The sequence below is a fragment of the Galleria mellonella genome, unplaced genomic scaffold (genome assembly GCF_026898425.1).
Source record: "Galleria mellonella isolate WM207_F2 unplaced genomic scaffold, CSIRO_AGI_GalMel_v1 utg261, whole genome shotgun sequence".
In the NCBI taxonomy this organism is placed as follows: Eukaryota; Metazoa; Arthropoda; class Insecta; order Lepidoptera; family Pyralidae; genus Galleria; species Galleria mellonella.
The window spans coordinates 934,701-957,992 of record NW_026442057.1 but is presented as its reverse complement, the minus strand read 5'-3'; the positions used below and the strand labels follow the sequence as shown (position 1 = coordinate 957,992).

Below are 23,292 nucleotides of genomic sequence, written 5' to 3'. Positions count from 1 at the left end.
ATGTAATTTATTCTATTAATTTTCGACTTATTTCGAAAAGAAGGATATCTGCGCCTCTAAAGATAGATAGATAATTTATTTGCCTTACTTTATTGTATTAGTCGATAACTGTCCATTGTTGAACATAGACTCCCCCTTGGGGGGTTTTGCCAGTGGTTGTTACGCTCGGCAGACGGGTTGACAACCGCAGTTTGGCTTTTGGAGATGTTTTAAGAGATACATTGCTGCCCACCCCTCGCCCTTTCTTAGTCACCTGTTACGACACCCACGGGAAAGGAAGGAGTGGCCTATCCTACGCCGGGATTTATACGGCTGAACTTGATATTTGCCTTACTTACAGTACATAAATAATAACAGACATAGACATGCACAATAAAAAGAGATAAAATAATGCATATGCAAATAACTAAATACATAAAAGAAGTAACAATTTTTTCCGTTCATATGTAAGTTATAGTAACACAAAAGAGCCACAACTCCGTTTATTGTTTAGCCTTCAAAAGAGCAAAATTTATTTTTGTATACTTTATTTTTAAATCGTATTGGTACTGTTGGGACCTTAAAATGATTTAAAGGACGTACTCGTATTTTAAGAGACGGTAAACGTCGATGACTGAAAAATACTGTTTAAATTCAAGACGTGGGTTAGATTAAATTTATTGTAGTAATCTGCAGGATTTATTTGAATGTACAAATTATTTTCTCTATTAATTTAATAAATACAATTTAATACAAAGATATGAAGACAAATAACATCAAGATTGTATTAACATTGAGGTTGAATGAATCGATTCTCTCTAGCTTTAGCAAGAAGGTCGGATTGCATTTGATAATTCAACGATGCGAGTGGAAGCGATTGCGGGATGGGTTTTTTGAAAAACTGTTTTTCTCTGTGTGAGTTTTAAAGATAAGCAGATGCCGTTTTGTGGATGTACGTTCTTTTAGTACTTCTGCACAGTTATGGCTTTAAAAATCTTGATAGGTTTTGGTACAAGGGATGTTGTTAGATTCCTGTTAGTTGCCATGGCGTATATATTAATTGAATCCAATGATGGTAATGGTAATCTATTTATTACCTATAGTAAATCTGTCATGTATTTCCGAAATGTACTTCTTACATTTGAAAAAGTTAATAATCTAAATATTTTCTATTATACTATCATGTAACAGTTAGATGCTTTTTATCTAATTAGGCGACAGATCCTCTAAATATGATATAAATATATTTATTTATAATTTAAAATAATTACATTACAATTACCATTATTTATATTATGTTATTATTAATATTGTTAATATTTTTACTTATTTAATGACATTTAATAATTTAATTCTATTTTAATGTTTGTCAAACACAAGGCATGCTGTGGTCGCCTATAAATGTAAGAACAGTTATATCTAATCTACCAGTGTATTGTACTAAAATGTTTAGCTGTATCTTATGTTGGTAATCCTATAAATAAATAAATAAATAAATAAATGCTTCATAGGAATTCTGATTCAATACTTTACGTCAAATATGCTTTTGTACATGTATTTATCTATACAAGTAAAACAATTTCTCTCTTATGGTCAAATGGCATAAATAGTTTATAGGTTTTTTTATGCAACTTAGAATGGCGAATAGTTTGATAGTCTACCTGATGGATGTCGCCAACGATACCCTTTATGCGTTGTCATTCTTGAGTACTAAGATGTGTTATGACTCTGTACCATCTAATTTCATTATCATATCCCATTCTTTAAACCATGGTGTATTTAATATGCAATTCCCGCTTAACACAGAGCCCCAACTTTAGTTCTTGAAACTATTTTCTATTTCTGCACAACAGTTCAGCTGTTACTGGTCTTCAAACGGCGATGAGTTATAAATACATGCTAGTACATTTTGTGGTAATAAAATGCACGACGCCTGTTTCAACATGCGTTGTAGTGTGTAATGAAAACGTTTTTTTTTTTTAAATCGTTACCATCAGATTGATTGGAAACCTCTAAGATTGGTTTTAAATTTAAATTTTTGCTCGAAAACAGCAATAGTCGAGTTCTTTGCCAGTTCTTCTGGGCTCTCGGTTTGGGGATAGAATGTAGGAGATATAACATTTGACCTATTAAGGTAGGTTTATAAGAAAGGTAACATTATATACGACATAAAATCTAAAATTTTCTGAAAAACCATTGCCCGGATAAAGCTCAGTTGTGAATGTATCCGTAAACAACAAGGTGCATTGTAGATGCCCTGGACCGATAAGTTTTAAAGCAACAATAGTATAATATACTATTATTGTTGCGTGTTTACGTAATTAGATTAGATATTTCTTCTCTAAAGTAGTTTCTTTTTGTTCTTAAACGTAATGAAAAATGGCGACTTTATAGTTTAAAATTGTCGTAAAAAAAGGAGAATTGTAAAACTATTTGTTTTAAAAACCATTAAAAAATAAAAAAAAAATTTACAGTTACTGCAAGTATATAGAATACTATACTTAATCTATGACTACAAAATAAAAATAATAACATAAGAGCTTGTAATGTTCTGCTGGTCTACCATGAAACGAAAATCCGAAATTTCGCGCTCAATTTCGTGTTTTTGTTCGTACCAAAATCGACCCAGTAAATGAAGCTTAACATTTTGTTCATCATAAATCCTATCCTAATAGTCCAGAAGAACGATATTTTAACATTTTTAATAATTTTAAACGGCATATATTATGTAATTTTAACATGAAATTTCTGTTTCGTTCGTGCCCGAAATTTCGGAAAATATTTCATGGTAGGCCCTCTGTATATAAATAAACATTTAGAGAATAAATATAACTACCTTATAATTAAAATAATTAAATTTATTATCAAGATGTACTGCTATTACATATGGGTTTATTTTTTTAATTTTCAATATTTTCTGATTTCTTATTTTGTTTGAGCAGTTAGTGAACTTACAAAAAGTAAGCAATGGCGGTGTAGAATTAAAAAAAAATAACGATCAAAAAGAGCTCGTAAACTATTTGAATAAAGATGATTTGAATTTATAATGTATTGATTTTATATAAATCATATATAAATCAGGAGTTACTGCAACTGAGAATAAGTCTTTATTTTTAATATTGTTTGAGAAATTTTTGAGCTTACGAAAAGTAATCCATTGCCGAGTGTAATGTATTGATTTAATGGTTACATAATTGCTATAAACAGAACCGACAACCGAAGTTTATTTCCTGACACCACTCTTTACGATGTCAGTCGTAAACTCAGATTGTAAATAGATTTGTTGCCATTTGATGTGATTAGGCTGTGCAATAAATAAATCATATCACTACCATATACTTATATGGTTTCTTTTTGAGTGATTAGTTTGTCTGATATTTATGTTATTTCAAATAGCAAACAAGCTTACAGCTCGTCTAATGGAAAGCGGTAACTGTCTCTATAGACATAATATAATATCCATGGTATCCTTCATTATTGTTCTATTATTATTTCTCTTATTTTACTAAAATACGAACGTTTACCACTTGGTTATCATTATCATTATCATCACCAATGTAAACCTCATGATTTCCATAAAAAATGGTTCTGGGCATTTTTCAAAGCAATGGATTTGCAGTCATCGCTACATGTAGTGCAAGATCGTCCTATATTACATTTGCTTGTACGGGGTTGCCACTCTACAAATGTTTTTTCAATCGGTTATCAGTTCTTCAAGGTATACGACGTTCTATTGTCGCTTCAGTTTGCTTGTTCTTCGTTCTATATCGGTTAATTTGGTTCTTCTGTGGATATCATCATTTCTGACTCTATCATGCAATGAAACTTCAAGCATAATCATTTCTATGCACTTGGAGTTTCTGCATACGATTACAATCATCAGTCAGTCTTCTTCTACATCTTTACTGTTTATTCGAAGTCATATTTCTCGTCTTTATGCAATAAACTTGTCTATTATGGGTTATCATATTTAGCTGGGCTTGATCTAAATCTTATAACATAATGAATATTCAAGAACAGGTCTACTAGTCTATGATTATGATTACTTGACATATCAGTTGGATGCTGCTTGATTATGGTACGAGGTCAAAGGTCGAATCTTATAACTCAGAAGAAGAAGAAGGGCAATCTTTAAGGTTCGATCAGGGCACCATCCTGACCGAACCTTGAAGATTGCCCTCGGTCATATGTCGTGTAAAAAAGGTCCACCTATGGCATAAGAATGGGGGATAGGGAATTGGTAGTAGCGGAACTTAGCTGCCCCATAACTATACTCTATTAGGTTAACCGTCACATAGTCCTCTCTGGAAGCTCTCTCTGATTAATTCCTGGTGAATTCGTTACGAGGGTTAATCTGACTTTCCTAATTTTGTCTTTTACAATTGATTTGATTATTATAATAACAAACGAAACTTTTATACTCAAGTGTGTATAAATTATGTTTCGATTCTAAATATGCCAATAAAGTTCTAGAAAGCTTAGCAAACAAAGCAGCGATTTTGCATCTTTGTAAATTCAAACAATCTTTCGCATGAATTCCATGTGCATACTGTTTAAGTACCTAAATGCATATAATCGGAACATTTTAGCATTCCACATACAACAATAGAATTTATTGTAAAATTACGTGCATTGTCCTTTAAACGAATGCGATACGAAGGTACCTATCACTTGTTGCGCGCCAAAACGGCGCGTGGCAAGATGGCGGCCGGTGTTGCGTGATAACTTTTTTTCGGCGTCTTTCCGCGTGTACCGTGATTTTGGCCAGTACTCCTGTGTGACGTAGCCGACCCAGTTAGGCACGCCAAGCGGTGCCACGGCCAAGTCCAGGCGGGCATCCCCAATGAACCAGAGCCAATATCTATAAAATAAATTGGACCGCTACGAAATAAAGACAGAAAAAAATATAATAATAAAGGAAACGTCAGAATGGTCCGATTTGCCGCCAAAATCTTCGGGGTGAACGCACTCCAGTGTTTTGGCATGGTCCGTTAGTTGGATGTTGTCCTAATAGTTTGTTTGATTCGATAAGGTATTCCAGTTTTACTCCTGTGACTAGGTATTAACTATTGTTTGTAAACACACTGACAGGATCTTGTTTGGCACGTTTTACTATATGAAATGTTTATTGTTTCTAGTTAACTCAAAAATGTAAAGAAATTATGTTTTGTTACTCAAATAATTTATTAGCCTTTCTATTTTGTGACTTTTTGTTCTTAAAAGGTACAATCAAATATATTACTTGTTTGGTGATTTCACATTGCCAGGCGGGCAGTATCATCTCTAGGATCACCTGGTTGGTTATTTGAAAATTTTCCACTTTTATTGGCATATGAAATAACATTAATCTCCTTAGTCAAGCAGTGTTTTCATCTATCTTCACTCAACTCTTTTGCGGGATAGGTAAAGAGAACTCTATGCCAAAGGCTTCTATTCTTATCTATATCCCTTACTTCATCTACTTTCAAACCACGTAGCATTATTAAGACGCGATTTTTTTATTTTTCAATAGAACAATTATCTCTAGTTTTCGAGCAAGATTTTAAAATTTTTACTGATAACATGACAGCTTTACATCAGTTGACCATGGCCGGTGTAACTTGGTCGAAACGTCGATATAACCCAGGTAAATTATCATAGTTTACCTAAATGATCACGTTAATTCTCGTCTCTTATAAACAAAAATATATGGACAAATTAAAGAGCATCTCTTTTTTGGAAGTCGCTTGAAAAACCAGCTGGCATTTACTGTTATGAAAACTCGTAATTCCCAGAGTGATATCATCGTGAAACACTAGATCGCGATGTGAATCCACTACGATTCGGTACCTTTGCCAACAATTCTACTATTCAGCATCTTGTTCATATATTTGCCAAATATTCGCATCTTATCGTTCGCGTATTGTGATAGTTTTACGGGGGCCATCTTTCGCTAAGTTTTTGGCCTCGCATTCTATATGGAATATGTTTTGTGAAGATGTTTCTTTCTATATAGTTTTAAAGACACAGTCTAGACTCTGAAAACAGTTAAATTCAGTATTTAACCATGTCTTTCAGTTTATGTTACTTTTGTTATTTTAATGGTTATTTAATTCTAATTGCTTGTCTATAATGAACTACAATATTGTGCAATATATTGGTGCATTGCTGCACTAGTTAATTGATCTTTAGACTCTATCTTTCACTTTGGCTTTTTTGCAGGTATTATCATTCCAAAGATTCAATCACGTAGTGTAATTGTGAGAATAGTTTTCAATCCTTTCTCCCTCTTTGATTTTGTCCATTCAATACATTGTTAAATAAAACCTAATTAAATCGTATCTAAGTTAGTTAGAGATTTCGTTTCAATTGCATAAAGAATCATTAAAATCTGTGCTAAATTGGATAAAATATCCTGTGATATATAGAAAATAAAATTATAAACAATAAAATCAAATTGAGAATCTTATTTTGGAAATTATTTGAAATTTTGCGAGTGATATACATTGACGAACTTTTTTTAGTTCTGGTTTACAAGAAAACCTTGAGTATTTTATGTCGCAATATGAATTGTTTGCGGTGCGATATGTCCAAACAATCATTATATATTTTAACATACAAGTATACTCGTAAACAGCCACACTAGCGTAAAATCCGCTTACTAATGGAAATACCCACTTTCCACGGCTATTATTTACACTATAAAGGTGACATTTGAGAGATACTATCTACTTTCTTTATTTGTATAGTACGTAAAAACAAGTTGTACTAAGTCTATGATTTGGATATAGACCGTCATACCTATTACTGGTAATTGGTATCTTTTCACATTCGAATTGGTATGACAAACTAGAAGTCGGTCTATGTGATGGATAGTAGCGACTGTCAGTTAGAGACAAAAGCAGTACTATAGATAGTACAGAATATACTGTAACTGTCACGGGCCCTTAACGCATTGTCAATTCTAAGGACTAAGGTGTTATGCTTCCATATCTTGTACATTTACTGCCATATCCTGTGTTTCGGTTTGAAGGGTGGGATATGGCGTGAATTTACTGGGTACAGAGGAATAACATCTGAATGGCATGGAATGGAATGGCAACGCATGGGGGGTATCGTGGGCGAAACAGTATACTCTGTTATGTGCATGGTACTGCTCATGTCTATAGGCGACGGTTACCACTTTCCATCAGGTGGGCCATCAGCTTGTTTGTCATTCTAAGTTGTATAAAAAAAAATCCTAATATTAAAACTGACAACCATGCAAGTACAGCTACTTTACAGCAGAAACATAAATGGGGCAGACGTACTGAAGTGCTCTTTACCATTGGTTAAAGTGTCCATTTGGAATATTGCAATGAAATATTGGAATGAAACTCTTTTTTATTTATATATTAAACTTAAAAACTTTAGAAATTATAATATCGTAGGACAGGATATAGATAAAATTATAGATACAAAAGGTGGTCCTATAGTTAGGGAAACCTTTTACAAATAACCTTTGGTAGTGGTAGTATTAATTTATCCACAGTGGGAAAGGCAATGGAAGTAAGCAATACAGTTGGATCTTCAGGACAAGCTTTAATTAATGAAGATCAGATAGAAGTACCCTTAGGATATCGCTCTACGTACAAAACTATTAAAGAGCTTGATCTAAGATCACATGTGGTACAGATAACATATCGTAAAGTATCTTCAGATACTAATCGACGTCAAACGATTCCCTTATGAGTAGTTGTAGAATCTATATAATCTCTATAGTAGATAAATTTATTTTTTTATCTGTAGTATTAATTAAAATGATTAGTAATTTATCTGAGGGTATATCTAAGTCTTTATATTATATATTTTATTTTTACTGTTCGAAAACGGACACCGCTTGCCACTCCTTTTGCCATATAGACTAAAGGCTCATTTTTCTATTTAGTATGTATATATTTACATTTATTATGAAATATTATTTACTTATTGTAATATAACAATGACAGTATTTAATACTTTACAATCAGACCAATTTAAACAGTATTTCTAGAGAAAATGTACAAGAAACATCTAAGAAAACAAGTCATGAGGTCGATGTGCCAAAGATCCGGATATAATAAAAACCTAAATTTAAACCACACTACCCTTTTTCCTTTGGCAGTCAGGTAAAAAGACCACTTGGCTCCTCCATTCACACCGTAGATCGTATGAATAAAACGTACGCTCCAACATTTTCCAATACAAACAAAGGTCTAGCCACAACAGCCAGTTGGCTGCCGCCGCAGACGCTCCGTCGCTCTGCCAAACATTGCTGGGTGCCCCCTTGGCAGGCAGGACCTTTGTGTGACGTCACGGAATCTCCTGGCTATAATATAGCATAGTTATTATTGCATATTAGTTATGATTATTTTTCAAGCGATTTCCAAAAGAAGAGGACGCATTTTTGACTACGATACACAGTACAATGCCAATCTTGAACTGAATTGCGCAAATCAATTTGAAGTGGATGTGGTTTACTCGGTACTTGGTCAAGTTTTAATTTTGTGACGATTGGAGCTGTCGTTTTTCATTGCAGCGTAAAAAAAGCTGCTCTTTGCGAAGTGAATTCTAAGCCTAAAGTAAAAAAGCAATCTACGACACATGATATCGTTTATCGTATCAATGCATTCACGATTGAAGATGCTTTTTCTTGCGGAACATATAAATATTTCGTTAGTGTGATGAACTTTGTAGTGCAGTGGTATGTTATTTTGTGTAAATGAGGCTCCGGTTTTGACTATCTCTTGGTCTAATTTAGGAAACAATTTTCTAAATTGTCTCGGTTGTAGGTATTTAGAATTGTGCCAACAGATTTTCGTTTGCCGGATAACGGCTTTCCATAACGTCCAAAGTACGAAGTGAGAATCTATATTAAATTCACAATTGGGATTTAACGGAACACGATTATAGGTTTATTTATATAATTTAGACTGGCAAACAAGCTGACGACACACCTGATGGAAAGTGGTAACCGTTGCCTATGGATATAAACATGGACATAATAGAGTTATACTGTTTTGCCCATGGGTTGTAAATTCTGAGGACTAAGATGTTGCCTCGGCCTGATGATGCTTGTAAACTCACTGCCATATCCCACCCTTTAAATCGAAACACAGTCATGCAAACACAACTGCTTCATGGTAGAAACACGAATGGGACAAAGGTATCCAAGCAAACGACTTTTGTACAAAGTCTCCCTCTGGTTAGTAGTACTTATATAAAAACAATTAAGAGAGAAACATTTTTAAATGATGAATTTGAAATTTCCAATGTTTATTCTTTGATTCAATCTTTGGATTCATAGATCACAGACAAGCATTGTCAGGCCGAGCTGTCAGCGCTCTTGGTGTGTTTGTTCGGCTGTGTGGCATTATTGTCTGTTATTATTGGACGGAGACACAGTAGACTTTTTTCCTTCGATTTCTCGGAATATTCCGAGAAATTTCGGTAAACAGTGTGTTGGAATTTTACGTTTACCAGGAGAATGTACCTCGTCGTAAATCACATCGGCACATTTGCATACATTACGTTATGAATCAACGCATTACAATACACTATTTGTTCGAGGCGCGCGCATTGAATACGAATTAACAAGCTTTTTGACATGACTTCATGCAAATATTTTTTTTTCTTTTAGATAGCGAAATAGGTCAAAGGATGAGAAGAATGTATGATTTATGATAATCGACATAATGATTCAGGGTTTTGATTCTGCTTGAGGTTGCCTGGAGGTATCCCTTTTGGCGATAAGGTCTCGTATCTTTTCCTTAGTGTGATTTTTCACGCAATCTTTTTTGTTCTTGTAAGGAATTGTAAACAATAATTAATAATATTGAACGATTCAGATACTTTATATCGTTCAGGTAAATATTTTGAAAAACAAAATTTTACATACATATACATATACATATCTGTTACGCCTGTCTCCCATAAGGGTAGGCAGAAACAATGGAACGCCAAATGCTTCGATTAAAATTTGTTAAATTTTTCAAACAAAATTTTCTAAATGAAAATTGGTTAAGTAGGGTCAGGAAAAAACTTAGTTTAAATTCGTTTTATCTATTTCGTTTTATATATTATATATTATTAGTTGTTTTCCATTCTAAGTTGCATAAAAAATATAAATAGCGTGCTTCTAATTTTCCTGTAATGTAATACTTTATTAACATTTTTGTAACTATTATAAACAGCGTAATGTTAGAAATCCTAACAGGTTGACCCATATTTATTGGTTTAATTGATCCAGTTGGTTAATGAAATTTTTATGTGGTTTTAAATGTTTGATAGGAATAATATCCTGTGTAAGATTTACGCCTTCGTTTGATCCGTGTTTATTGCGCTATCGCCTAGTTATAGAACGAAATTAGGAAGCAACACTGTGCTCCTGATCAAAAGAATAATGTTGTGCAAGTTTCACAGTAAATATCATTGTGTTATTAGTACATTACTGCAGCGGCCAGCAACTGAGGCATTGATGGACCAACGTGCAAATGTGGGCCGAGGTGTAGCCGAGGCACACATACGTGAGTCCATCAATGCCTAGTTGTGGCCAAGGCTTGTATAGTACTGTTCTCAAACAATGCGCGGAAATCAAAAACACAATTTTTCTTTTTAAGTTCAATGACGAATAACAAACAATAATAATTTTTCACGCGCCATAATGTTCCTTTGTTTTTTTTTTTTCAAAATAAACAGCTTTCTATTTGCAAGCCAGTCCGGAATTTAAGTAAAACCTTTTATTAGTTACCTCCTTGGTAGCCATGTTTAGAAGTAAAAGGTCAATCCATTTTTAAATTACAGGACAGATATGAGTTTACATAGTAATTTATCTGGCCGCAAAACACGACAGATATGGATTTTCATACAACTTTTGCCGGCCGCTGCCCGCATGTATCTGGCCAGTACGGCAATTTTGATTTATCTTGAAGAAGATTGTCAAAATAATGCTCACATTTCCAAGCATGTTTGAGAAAAAATATATAATATTGACCATTTATATACCATTCGTACACCTATATGTTTGTTGTTTATTTCCTCACGAAACAGGACCAATCGCCTGGTCAAAACGCTAGGATAACATGTTTTGTGCATCGTCAGTTAATTGTCCATGTAAAAAATACCTATCATTTATAACTTTTTTCTATTTGAGAGCTGCGCTCTTGTCGGTGGAGCTCTTGCCACTCACTACGATTTTCAGCGAGTCTCTTCACCTCTTGATACGACACAACACCAACTCCTTCCTTGATCTGCCTGATGTAATTATGTCTTGGTCTCTCTCTACTATCTATAATATAATATCCCTCTTGTCTATCTTTAACTGGACGACGGGAACTTAATATTTTATTATATTTATCGTTTCTTATCCACTATAATATATCTCAAAAAAAAAATTAAGAATACGGTTAAAAAGATTTGTTATGAACCTTGCTATTATAAAGGAAATTCTAAGACGAACTAGACTGTAAAGGCTTCGTTTCCTTTGCCTATCCTTTTACAGAAAGGATAGATAAGAGAAAAAACATATGGTACATAATGTTATGTGTTACTATCCCATAATACTCGTAGGACGGAAGATGATGGATGACAATGATTTTTCACGAGTGTGTATTTATTATTATGTTAATTTATTTGATGTGTGATAAAAGATCAAGTTGATTCTATAAAGCTGTATTGTTCTTTTAGTTAATTTGCGAATGCTTCTGTGTGCAATGTTACATATTGGCACTTTATTTCAAATGGTGTATACTTATATGTATAGAAAACATATTAAATTTTAAATACTTAGTTTTCTTTAATTCAATAAAATTTCCATTTTAACAGATTATTCTCTTAAATATACGAGTATTAGAATTAGTGTATATATATATTTTAAATTAAACAAGAAATAATTTGAATAAATATTTTTTTGATAAGTCCCACGTTGGGCGCCAATAGCAGTTATTTACAATATATGTGTAATTTTTCTTTACTTGTCATTTTTAGTATAGATTCTTGACATGTCTTTTTATTGAAATATTCATTAATAAAATGTTCTAGTGATTATATATAATTATTATTACCTGCCATAGAATTTTGTCTTTAATATTTTTAGTAATTAAGAGCATTCATACTGAGGTATGCCGAAGTGTGCCAAAATCGAAGTTATCTGTTAATTTTCAAAAGCAATTGAATTTTCAATATTTATAATTAATTTATATTTTCAAAAGTACCTACTCTTAAAGTGAACTAAAAGGTTACGCCAAAAATACGTTGCATTTAAATTTTTACAATTTAACACTCACTTTTCATTATGCTTCCGAACTTTTAAGGTACTTTTTTGTGAACAAAATTAAAATTTTCTGCAGCAATAAGAATATCATTGGACGATTAACATGTTTAATTCGAATTCTAACATAATAATTTACAATAATTAATAAGAAATATTGGAAACTGTTGTTGAGAATTGATACATAATGCTAGTATAGCCACATGTCGGTAACCTTCGGTATGAACTCTCCAGAGATTTCAAGTTTGTTTACCAAATGTGACAAGTGGGAAAAAAACAAGTGTACAATTAATGCTATCTGAACATGTTTCCAATTGAATGTTCGCAGGACGAGTTCCATCCGTTCATAGAGGCCCTGATGCCCTTTGTAAAGTCCTTTTCGTACACGTGGTTCAATTTACAAGCGGCCAAACGGAAATATTACAAGAAACACGAGAAGCGCATGAGTCTCGAGGAGGAGCGGCACACCAAGTATGAATTACAGGTAAACAATTGGTATAGCGTCCCTCTTAAAATACCGTTAGTGATCATGGGCGGCGGTGGTCACTTACCATCAGGCGAGCCGCGTGCTCGTTTGCCCCCTGTGTTGTAAAAAAAAATATCTCATACCAGAGGGAGACTGTAGAAAAGTCGTTTGCTTGGGCACCTCTGTGTCATTCGTGTTTCTACCGTGAAGCATGTGGGTTGCATGGCTGTATTTCGGTTTGAAGGGTGGGATACGGCAGTGAATTTACAGGGTACAGAGGAATAACACCTGAGTCCTCAGGAATGGCAACGCATGGGGAGTATTATGGGTGAAACAGTATACTCTGTTATGTCCATGGTACTGCTAACGTCTCTGTAGACAAAAAGTGGTAACCATCGCCTATGCGACATCAGGTGGGTTGTCAGTTTATTTGCCATTTTAAGTTTGGTCTCTCTCTTTTGTAACATATTTTCTTTTGGTCAATAAAGTTATTTAAATAAATAAAAAGATATGCAAAGAAATACAAAGATAGATTGTAGCCTATCTAAATATATATATATAAAAAAATGTGTTATCTATTATCTATGAAAATGGTTTTACATAATAACAATACATCGATCGAATAATTTGTATATCACTTAAAACACTTATCAAGCTATTTCTCTGCTCAATTCTCTGATTGCTCAGCAGCCAGATATTGATATATTTAATGACAAAATAAATATATTTTTAAAATGTTGTACAAAATTTGTAAGTTTGTAAAATAAAACTATGGCTCACTACACGTTTTGGGAAACTGTAAGTGTGGTGAGTAATTTTCAAATAAATAAATAAAATACTCTTGTATGAAATATACAAGAGTATTTTAAGTTGCACCGTTTTAAGTTTACATTTGTCACATTAGTGTTTCATAATATTATATGAAGTAAACGGATTCACTTGATAAAAATACAATTGCTTATATTAATAAAAGAGATTGTAAAAATTTCTATGGCCCGAATAGACTTGACTGATCCAAGTTAAAATGCTGTCAGATTAATTCTCCGTTGGAGCATTATAATATTCAATCTGTAACAATAATATTATAAAAAGAAATGATTTGATTATTTGTAGATAAATTCAAAAACTCAACCGATTTTAAAAGTTCTTTCACCTATACAAAGCTATATTATCAGTAAGTAACATAGGCTATATGTTTTTCTCGAAAATTCTGTCCACCCGTGCGAAGCCGGGCCGGAACGTCAGTCTAATGTAACACATTATAAAGAGGAAAGGTGTGAATATTTGTTTGTTTATTTTTAACGAATAAACTCAAAAAGTACTCAATCGATGTTAAAAGATCTTTCACTTATAGAAAGTTACATACAAAAGAAATATACAAGTAATACGGGTTAAATATTATTTTCAAAAATTCTATTCATATGGTTTCAGAACGAAAAAGCTGAAGTCAAACAAAAATGGGCATCTCGTTTACTGGGCAAACTGCGCAAGGACATTACGCAAGACTGCCGGGAGGACTTCGTGCTCAGCATCACGGGCAAGAGGCCGGCTGTCTGCGTACTATCCAACCCCGATCAGAAAGGCAAGATGCGGAGGATAGACTGCCTCAGGCAGGCTGACAAGGTTGGTTCTCATCGTCGCCAGAACAACTCATTGTAGCTGAAGCGAGAACTGTGTTATTGGGGTTTGGAAATCCCACAGATTCCCTTAATAATGCACCTGCCTATGCTAATGGTATAAAATGGTAACTGTCCTATTGTTGGTAATATGCACTGTCAAGTTAAAGATCCTTCTAGAAATCATAATGGTTAATCTCTAGTGGGTCTACTGACTTGACCTCTCACCAATATCTCCTCCAATATCCTTGGATCTCCACCAGCGTAATCCAATAGCGGAATTGGGGTTAACGTTTATAAAAAACAAAATTATCGTCATATTTCTGGACTCGGATCTCTCCAAGGACCATAGTACTGCTGTAATTACGCTAATTTCGTATACCGTTTTGTTTTGAATCGTACTTTGTTCTTCTAGTTGCTCTTTATGACATTTTGGGCGTGATTCCTCCTTTGCACTGGTACATTGAACATTCCCTAGTTGTCTACGACGTCTTGGAATGGCGAAAGGAGTGCTTGATATGTTGTATTTTTCATCACCATAGAGAGGAGATTTTTACTTCTGTTACACCTATATTTACCGGCAGTAAGCAGTTTTTGTGTCTCTATAAATTATTTTGTGATTGTGGTATAATAATAATTTGTTTCTGGTTTGTTCTTTTTAATGGGTAAAAATAGAATGATAAGGAACTGCGCTATTGGTATACGCTGGCAGGGCACCAGTGAGGGTTGATAAGTGAGGATAAGACTAGGTCTGTTGGCCCATAGGAAATTAATCATTTGATTTCCAGGACTAAGTGGAAGTCGACTTGATAAAGTATATTTGTATTAAAGGGGCCGTAAGATCCCATTAGCAATAATTTCTTCTCCATTGGTTATTTTTGGTAGAGTAGTGAGATATGTCTTAAGATCTGTTGCAAGGAAATGTAATGATCAAATAAGCCCATCCGGTGGAAAGTGGTGACCATCGCCTATAGACATGAACAGTTGTATCATAGAATGAACTGGGATGCCCATAGTACCCCTATACATTGCCATCATTGAGGACTGTTATGCTTTTAGTTACGACTTGCTGACATACGACTGGGGTGATCGCTTACCATAAAACTGATCACATGCTTCATTATCACCCTTATTATATTAAGAAATACGTAGTAATAAACATGTATGTTTATTTTATATTGACAAACTCCTATTGACGTTTTCAGGTGTGGCGTCTTGACCTGGTAATGGTGATACTGTTCAAAGCGATACCATTAGAAAGCACAGACGGGGAAAGGCTAGAGAAGCATCCAGAATGTACCCAGCCAGGGTTGTGCGTCAATCCGTACCACATCAACGTATCAGTGAGGGAACTGGACTTATACCTGGCCAACTTTATCAACAGCTATGGTAATGGGAGCGACGGTCTGCCAGGTCTCTCGCTCACTTACATATTACATTTGGGCCAGTACGGACTGCTTTAGTTATATAGTCTAGTGGCGAGTGATCTTTTTTAGTAGCTAAACGTGTCTGAGTGATTTAAGACGTTTTGTTTTTTGGAACTCGGAGTGATTAACAGAATATCTGATGGGAAGTGGTAATTCTCACATGTAGACATGAACAGCACCATACATTTTACAGATTTTGTTGCCATTTTTGACTATGGTGTAATGTTTCTTATCCATGTAATTTCACAGCTTTATCTAAGGCTTCAATCCAAAACGCAGCCATGCAAATAAGTTGTTTAGTAGAGACATGGGTGAGACAGAGCTGTCCATGCACATGACTTTTGTACAGTTTCTTACTAGTTTATTTTGTTTAGTTTTTTTTTTATTTTATTTTGGATACTTAAAATAAACTGTATTTCTATTGCCAAAGAGCTATGCTTAAATGGCTCTGTCAGTTTAATGGATATGGTACTAAAATTACAGAGTATAAAGGTACGAGTTCTCAGAAATATCCATGATGCTGTTCATGTTTATCGACGATGGTCACCATAAGTTTCGTAACCACACATTATATTTTAATGTAATAACTACCGGTTTAACTTACGTGTACTTAGATCGAGGAAGCTTGACTAGTTTCTGAAGTCAGATTCGCGTTCACATCACAGCCGCTTATGATTAAGGATCACGGTATGGTCCCGAAACTAGTCGAGCTTTCTCGTACTAATTAAACGTAAGTTAAACCGGTAGTTATTATATTAAAATACTATAAACATAAACAAAAAAAAAAACGCTACTAAATCTAAAATTCAAAACACCTAATTGGTGTTTTGAAAATTTAAAGATATCAGTTCATGTCCTGAATATTATGTAACTTTCTTCTATGTTTACGAGTCTCATTGTGTATGGTATTCTTTAAATTGTTCGCGTACTGTCACTCCCACTAAACTAAATCGCTAAAGCACTCCGAACTAGCTCACACTACTAGCTTTTTATTATATTATTGGGATACTGGAAATGCGCGTATTATCTGTCGAGTTGAACAAAATAATTATTTAACAACAACATTTTATTTCTTATCATCATCATCATCATCATCATCATCATCATATCAGCCATTAACTGGCCACTGTTAGGCTTCAGAGATGTTTTAAGAGGGGCGCCCATCCCTCGCTCGTCCCTTTCTCGTCTCTTACGACACCCACGGCAAAGGAAGGGGTTGCTTATTCTATCCGGCGATTTTACTTTCACTTTTATTTTTTTACTTCTTTCCCGTGGGTGTCGTAAGAGGCGACTAAGGGATGGCGAGGGATGGACAGCAGCGTCCCTCTTAATATATCTCTAAAGCCTCACTGCGGTTGCCAAACCGCCTGCCAAGCGTGACAACTACTGGCAACATCTCCCCTTATGAGGGAGGCTGTGTTCAGCAGTGGACAGCTAACGGCTGATAAAACAACGAAAGTAAAATCCAACTGCAACTACATCGATTATTATGTTTATTTTGGTAGTGCAAAGTCTTTGGATTATTTTAAAAATATTTAGTCTTTTGAACTTCGACAGCTGATACAGATGTTTCCAGTTATAATTAGAAACACAAACTCCAATATATTTAATTCACTTATGTGTTTAATCACTTTTTTTTCCTATAAAAATATAGACTGTCAAAAGTTTTTATTTTATAGAAAGTGATTCAGTATTGATACGCTTAATTTTCGTATAAATTAAAATAATTTGCGCCTTCTGTTTGTATCTATATCTATGGTATGATCACAAGAATGAATAGACTGGACAGAAGTGACAATTCACACACTTTTCTTTGTAAATGCCAATGCCATCGAAATTTTTTTTTCAATTCAGACCCTACATAGGTTATGAAGGTAGTCACAAATTTATTAGCATTTATTAAATTCGTTTTCCACCATCGTGGTAGAAAAAAAATATAAATTTTAGCTACTAGCTTTTATCCACGACTTCGGTCGCCTGACCTTCTTTTACTGATTGGGATATAAAAAAGTAGCCTATTCCCTTATACGTTCCATATCGTCATAGTCGTAGAATACTGACGGATCTGACAAATATTACATATAAAGATCCGTCAGTATTCTACGACTACGACGATATAGCACGTGTATATCAAATTAATAGTGATTGATTAAGCCATTAACACGCTATAAAGTAACAAACAAACTCACTGTCACATAATATTAGTAAGGATGTTACTAAACGACATCACTCACGAGATAAACGTGAAAGCAGTCGAGACGCACGCTCTCACCGCGCTGTTTGTTGCTTGCAAGCCTTGACTGATTTAGCTGTTAATAGGACGCGAGTCGTCAGTAAGAACGTAAATTTTATACCCAAATTCATTGGAGTCTCGGTTCTATCAGGTTATTCTTGTAGTGGTATAAATTGTGTTAAGTAGCGACTGTAAGTGGACATATTTTTTTTTAATGAGTGATAATGGCGTGTTAACCCCGCCTGCGTTATCGGTATACATCGGCGGGGTACCAGTGAGAAATGATAGACGAGGATGAAAGCAGATCAGTTAGCCCATCCTGACAAATTCAACTAGAATCGACCACGATGGTTTCCAGAGGGAACCACGTGGAGGTCTACCTGACAGGGCGTATTGCTAGTAATGGGGTTATTTGACAACCCTTTCCCCCTAAGTGGGCATAGTTGGGCGGTGCTCGACGTACCGAGATATAGGGGGTGTCAAGGTCAATCATAAAATAATCGGCTCTGATTGTGATACTGCGTCGTGTATTTCTATCCATGTCTCAGGTACAACCCAGCATAAACGTATACGCCCTCGCAAGGCTATTAATTATAAACCTTATGTGATCTTTTATAAGATTGGTAATAACCTGTACGATGTGTTTCAGATATCCTAAGCGGATCCCTCTCGCCTCACACTCCTAGAGACAAAGAGAACGAACACGAAGCTAAGAGCAAAGGTAACCCCCAACCCCGGCCCCCGAGCACAGTCGGTGTCGTGATGTCTTGTGTTCTGCCTACTGTTTTGTGGCAATCGACTCTTTTTCCACTCGCTTCCGCTCGCGACTTCTTTCGCTTAGTATTCGATATTATATAAAAATTAGAGTTAAGAATATACATATTCGATCTAGATGTTTTGTTTCTCCGAACAAAAAATAATACTTGCTGATATTTATAAGAAATGATCATGTTCACTCGCAGTCTTTCCATCGGCTTTGCAAACTGGTACAACGTTATTGACACATGTGCGAGTGAGCGAGACGCACGGTCTTGCTGCGCTGTCTATTCTTTGCAAGCCCTGACTGATTAAGCTCTTAAACAGTTAATGATTTAGCACTTAAACGTGTAACAAAGTAGTTATTATTATTGAATCAACGAGAGTTTTGCTACTACCTATTTATTTTTAGTCAAGTATAGTGCGGTTTCTGAAGAGTTTTCTCCCGCGGACACTTAGGCTCTGGGATGAGCTCCGTGCCAAGACTTTTTCTAAAAACTGTTCCTTTTCCGAACAGATACTACAATGAAACCTTTAAGAATAGTACGAATTGATTCCTAAAAGGTTGGTAATGCACTTCAAATTTTTCTGAAGTTGCGGGTGCTTATGGACGGTGATAATCAAGTGTCATCGCCACGCTATCAAGTGCCCTACATGCTCGTTTGTCTTCTATATTATAAAAAAAGACTATAAAATAAGGTTGTCCCAAAAAAAGTTGCATATTTTTATAGGTCTTGTATCTATTTAAATATAACAGCTAGAACGTATGCGTATCACGTAACTATATTTAAAAATACAGATTTATTTCTATTTTTAAATATCACATCCAATAAGAAGTGAGATAAGAAAGTGAAAATGTTTCGATTGCCACAAAACATTATCCGGAGGAACTTATTTGTGATTGGTTTTTGCACAAAATTTTTATTGTATCTGTCGTTATGTTTTTAAATTTATTATTGTACATTTGGAGGTATTTGACGTTAATCCCAGCATTGGCTTGCACTCACACCTATCATGCTTTACTGGAATTAAATTATTTTCAGATGGCAAACAATACTTGATGTTTGCTCGTTGCTCGTCTGTTTGATATTATTTGTATCGTAGTTGGTGTTCTTTCTCTTTTACTCTTTTCTCTTTATGTATGTCGATACTATTCTAACACTGTATAAGCTACAAACTCCGCACTAATGCACCGAAAGAACTGAAAAAGGTGAATCTTAGGATTCTATCTGTAATTATTATAAATAGAACCTCATTTAGTAATCTCTCCGAATTCGGTGTTCGAAAATTTAAAAGAAAATTACATTCTTTTTTTAAATTCGAATAATAAATATAGTAAATACGGGTTCGAATGTTTTTTTTATTATGTCAATCACACGTTCATATGTACTCGAGAATTTTACTCACTCTGTTGTTTTGGATGAAGTAAACTCATCTTGTTCGGTTTAAAGGATGCATTTAGTGTGGTTAAATGTATGCTCATTTAAATTTTCGTTAAAATATGAATTAATATTTGAAACAATATTTTTTCTTTAATTAAATTGAAGTAGCAATAACACGAGATCATTACGATTTAATAAATTGTTTATAGTTTAATAGAATAGTATCGATTTTAGAATAAATAGGTCTACAGTTTTCTGTATTTTATTGATTATTGATGTTGTGGCTTCGTATTACTTAATTCATCACTGTAAATACACAATAATGTTTGTATGAATGGTTTTTGTGTCACTAGAATTACATTTTTAAATTCAGAGTTAAGTAGCATGCAAAGGTGACATTTGTCATCCTGACAACTTCATCACACTTGTCAAATACATAAGCATATACTCGTAGTATACTACTTTTTCCTCTTATGCGTAGATTTCGGAAGCAGGTAGCTGCTTCTTGATGACATATAAAATTAAAGATATTTTAACTTAGATATTCAGAAACAATTATTTAATTTGGCGCAGTCGTTTTTGTCTACTGTCTCAAACATACAGCCAGTTTGGTAGACAGATAACATTTCTAAAAATTATTGTTATGATATCTATTGGCCTTATTAAGATCTCTAATGCCAATTATTCTTAAATATCTCAATGTACACACATTGATCATTTTATTATAATAGTAAATTAAGAGACACGTGAGCATGTTATGAATTGGCAATAACTAGGATGTGATTTCATGTGAATTCTGTCATACTTGTAGGGTGTTTATTAATAAATAAATAATAATTAATAAATAAATAATAATTTATTTATTTTACTATTATTAATTTTAGGATTTATTTTCTGTTGTTTGTTTCAAGTTGATAGCTGCTGACTGTATGACATGTCAAAACATTCCATAGAATTGGTAAAAGTGATGAAGTTGTCACGATGACAATTGTCATCCGTGCATGCTACACTCCAATCTTATGCTATACTCTGAGGTTATGATTAATTGGTAATAACATAATCTTAGTATTTGACTTCACAATTCAATACAATGCATACAATGTACATTTTAATTGTTAGATTTGATACTTAGATACGTTTTGTGTTCAATACAAATTTGTAGGAAATTTGCCATTCAACACTGTCAACTTTACACACAATTTTAATATTACATTTTTTTAGTGTAAGTGACATGGACATATGACAAAATAAAAAAAATGGTTTTATACAGGCTGTTCAAATTTTTACAAATATTATTTTTATTATAGTGTATCAAAATGCCAATGTTTTTGGCATATATGTGTGACTGGCAGGTTTCCTACGCTGTTTAGACAGTCCCCACCTCCATAGTTTGTTTCCAGAGATGACAGCTATAGCTATTAATATAATAATAACTGTATTGTCTGAAATAAATTTCAGGCTATAGCCACAATCCGTACAACGGTGTAATTTGCAACGATATTATTCTAGCAACTGGTGTCTTCTCTTCGAAGGAACTATGGAAGTTGTCTAAAGGTACGTTCATATATTTCACACTGCAATACGATACATTTAGGATTATACAGGGTGTATTTGTTACGTTACTGTTGTTAATTGTATGAGCGCTTTTATAGTTTATAGTGACATGGTACGGTATTACACTTTTTTATTGTATCGATATAATGAGAGAGAAAATATGTTTTACCAGTTTTTACCTGCGACTTCGCTCGCATGATCGGGGTTCACTGACCTGGATAAAAACTATATATATCCTTCTTAGTCTATATCCTTCTTCATCCCATATAGTATATTTATTCCAAATTTCGTTATGATTGGTTAAGACGTTAAGGAGCTATAAGCTAACAAACAAACAGACTTTTATATCTATATTATATTATAATTGCGAAAGTTTGTAAGGATGGATGAACGGATTTTGCGGACGGACGTTTGTTACTATTTCACGCAAAAACTACTAAACGGATTCGAATGAAATTTTGTATATTGATAGGTTATATCTTAACATAGCACAATATGTATTGATTCACGTGAGCATAGCTGCGGGAAGTAGTTAGTTTATAATATTATTAAGAATTGTATGGAGATTTAAATTTTCGTGTTCGTGTAGGCTGTCGTGGAGGTAAATTAAAACTTTACCATACAATTACATACATTTTGTTTTTTTTTGTTATAATATCGTGATGATAAAATACACATTATCGTATATTGAGGAATTATTCGAAATTATGCCCACAGCTCCTGTTTTCTGACGTCATCGACAGGGAATTCATCCTCATACGCTCGAAATAAATGGGTGTGCACCTTCTAAAATATTCATAAATAAAATCAATATAAATAATATTAAACCAATAATGGAAAAAACAATTTTGATACCTTTATGTTTATTTTGTTTACAGTATTATGTTTTGTATCCCAGTAGCGAAGTGTAAATGGCTCTTAGATACTAGCAATATACCCAACCAGATCGAACTCCTCGCGGTTCTCCCTGGAAACTATCATGGTTAATTCCTGATGAATTCATCATGATGGGCTAACTGGCCTGTTTTCATTCTCATCTATCACCCTTCACTGGTGCTCCGCCAGCGTATCTCCTTAGCGCAGGCGGGGTTACCATACCATTTTCGCCCATCAAAAAAAAAATGGCTCTTAGACTTAGAGAAACAGTATTCCCTAATCAAAAAAAAAAAAAAAGATCACGCACAATGCATTTTCAAAAGAGTTTTCTTCTACGAAAGTTCACGATGTGGAATGAGCTCCTTGCCGTGGTTTTCCCTGAAGACTACATTATAGGGTTTCCAACGAGTGTGTATAAGATTTCTTCAGTGTCGGTAACGCGCACGTGACACCCCTAGTGTTGCAGGCGTCCATAGGCTACAATGACCGTTTACCATCAGACGGGCTGTATGCTTGTTTGCCACTTTTGTGGCATAAATCAATCAGTTCCTATCAAAATGGGACATTTGCATGCTATACTGTGATGGCTGAAATGGCACGAGACTTTACGTAATATAAGACCACCGATACCTGCCCTATTTAATGCAAATAAATTTATTACTATTACTAAAAAAAAAAATCGTGCCGTGCTAAGGTTAATTATAGAAGCGCTATTTTGTTTTTTTTTTTTAATAAAAA

The 23,292-nt window shown here is 34.2% G+C and overlaps 1 protein-coding gene across 12 annotated transcripts in view; it reads left to right on the top strand.

Annotated features, from left to right (window-relative positions):
- The window catches only part of LOC113510399 (nuclear factor 1 A-type), a 72,046-nt gene that overhangs the window by 34,357 nt on the left and 14,397 nt on the right, over positions 1-23,292 (top strand). For 3 of the 12 annotated variants that reach the window (XM_052895020.1, XM_052895019.1, XM_052895027.1), the window contains exons 2-6: positions 12,573-12,728; positions 14,142-14,333; positions 15,532-15,739; positions 18,636-18,707; positions 21,583-21,678. In XM_052895020.1, the coding sequence (XP_052750980.1) occupies positions 12,573-12,728; positions 14,142-14,333; positions 15,532-15,739; positions 18,636-18,707; positions 21,583-21,678 (724 nt within the window). The remainder of the gene's footprint in view (positions 1-12,572; positions 12,729-14,141; positions 14,334-15,531; positions 15,740-18,635; positions 18,708-21,582; positions 21,679-23,292) is intronic. The other 9 variants (XM_052895030.1, XM_052895021.1, XM_052895024.1 and 6 more) reach the window with 8 other exon arrangements.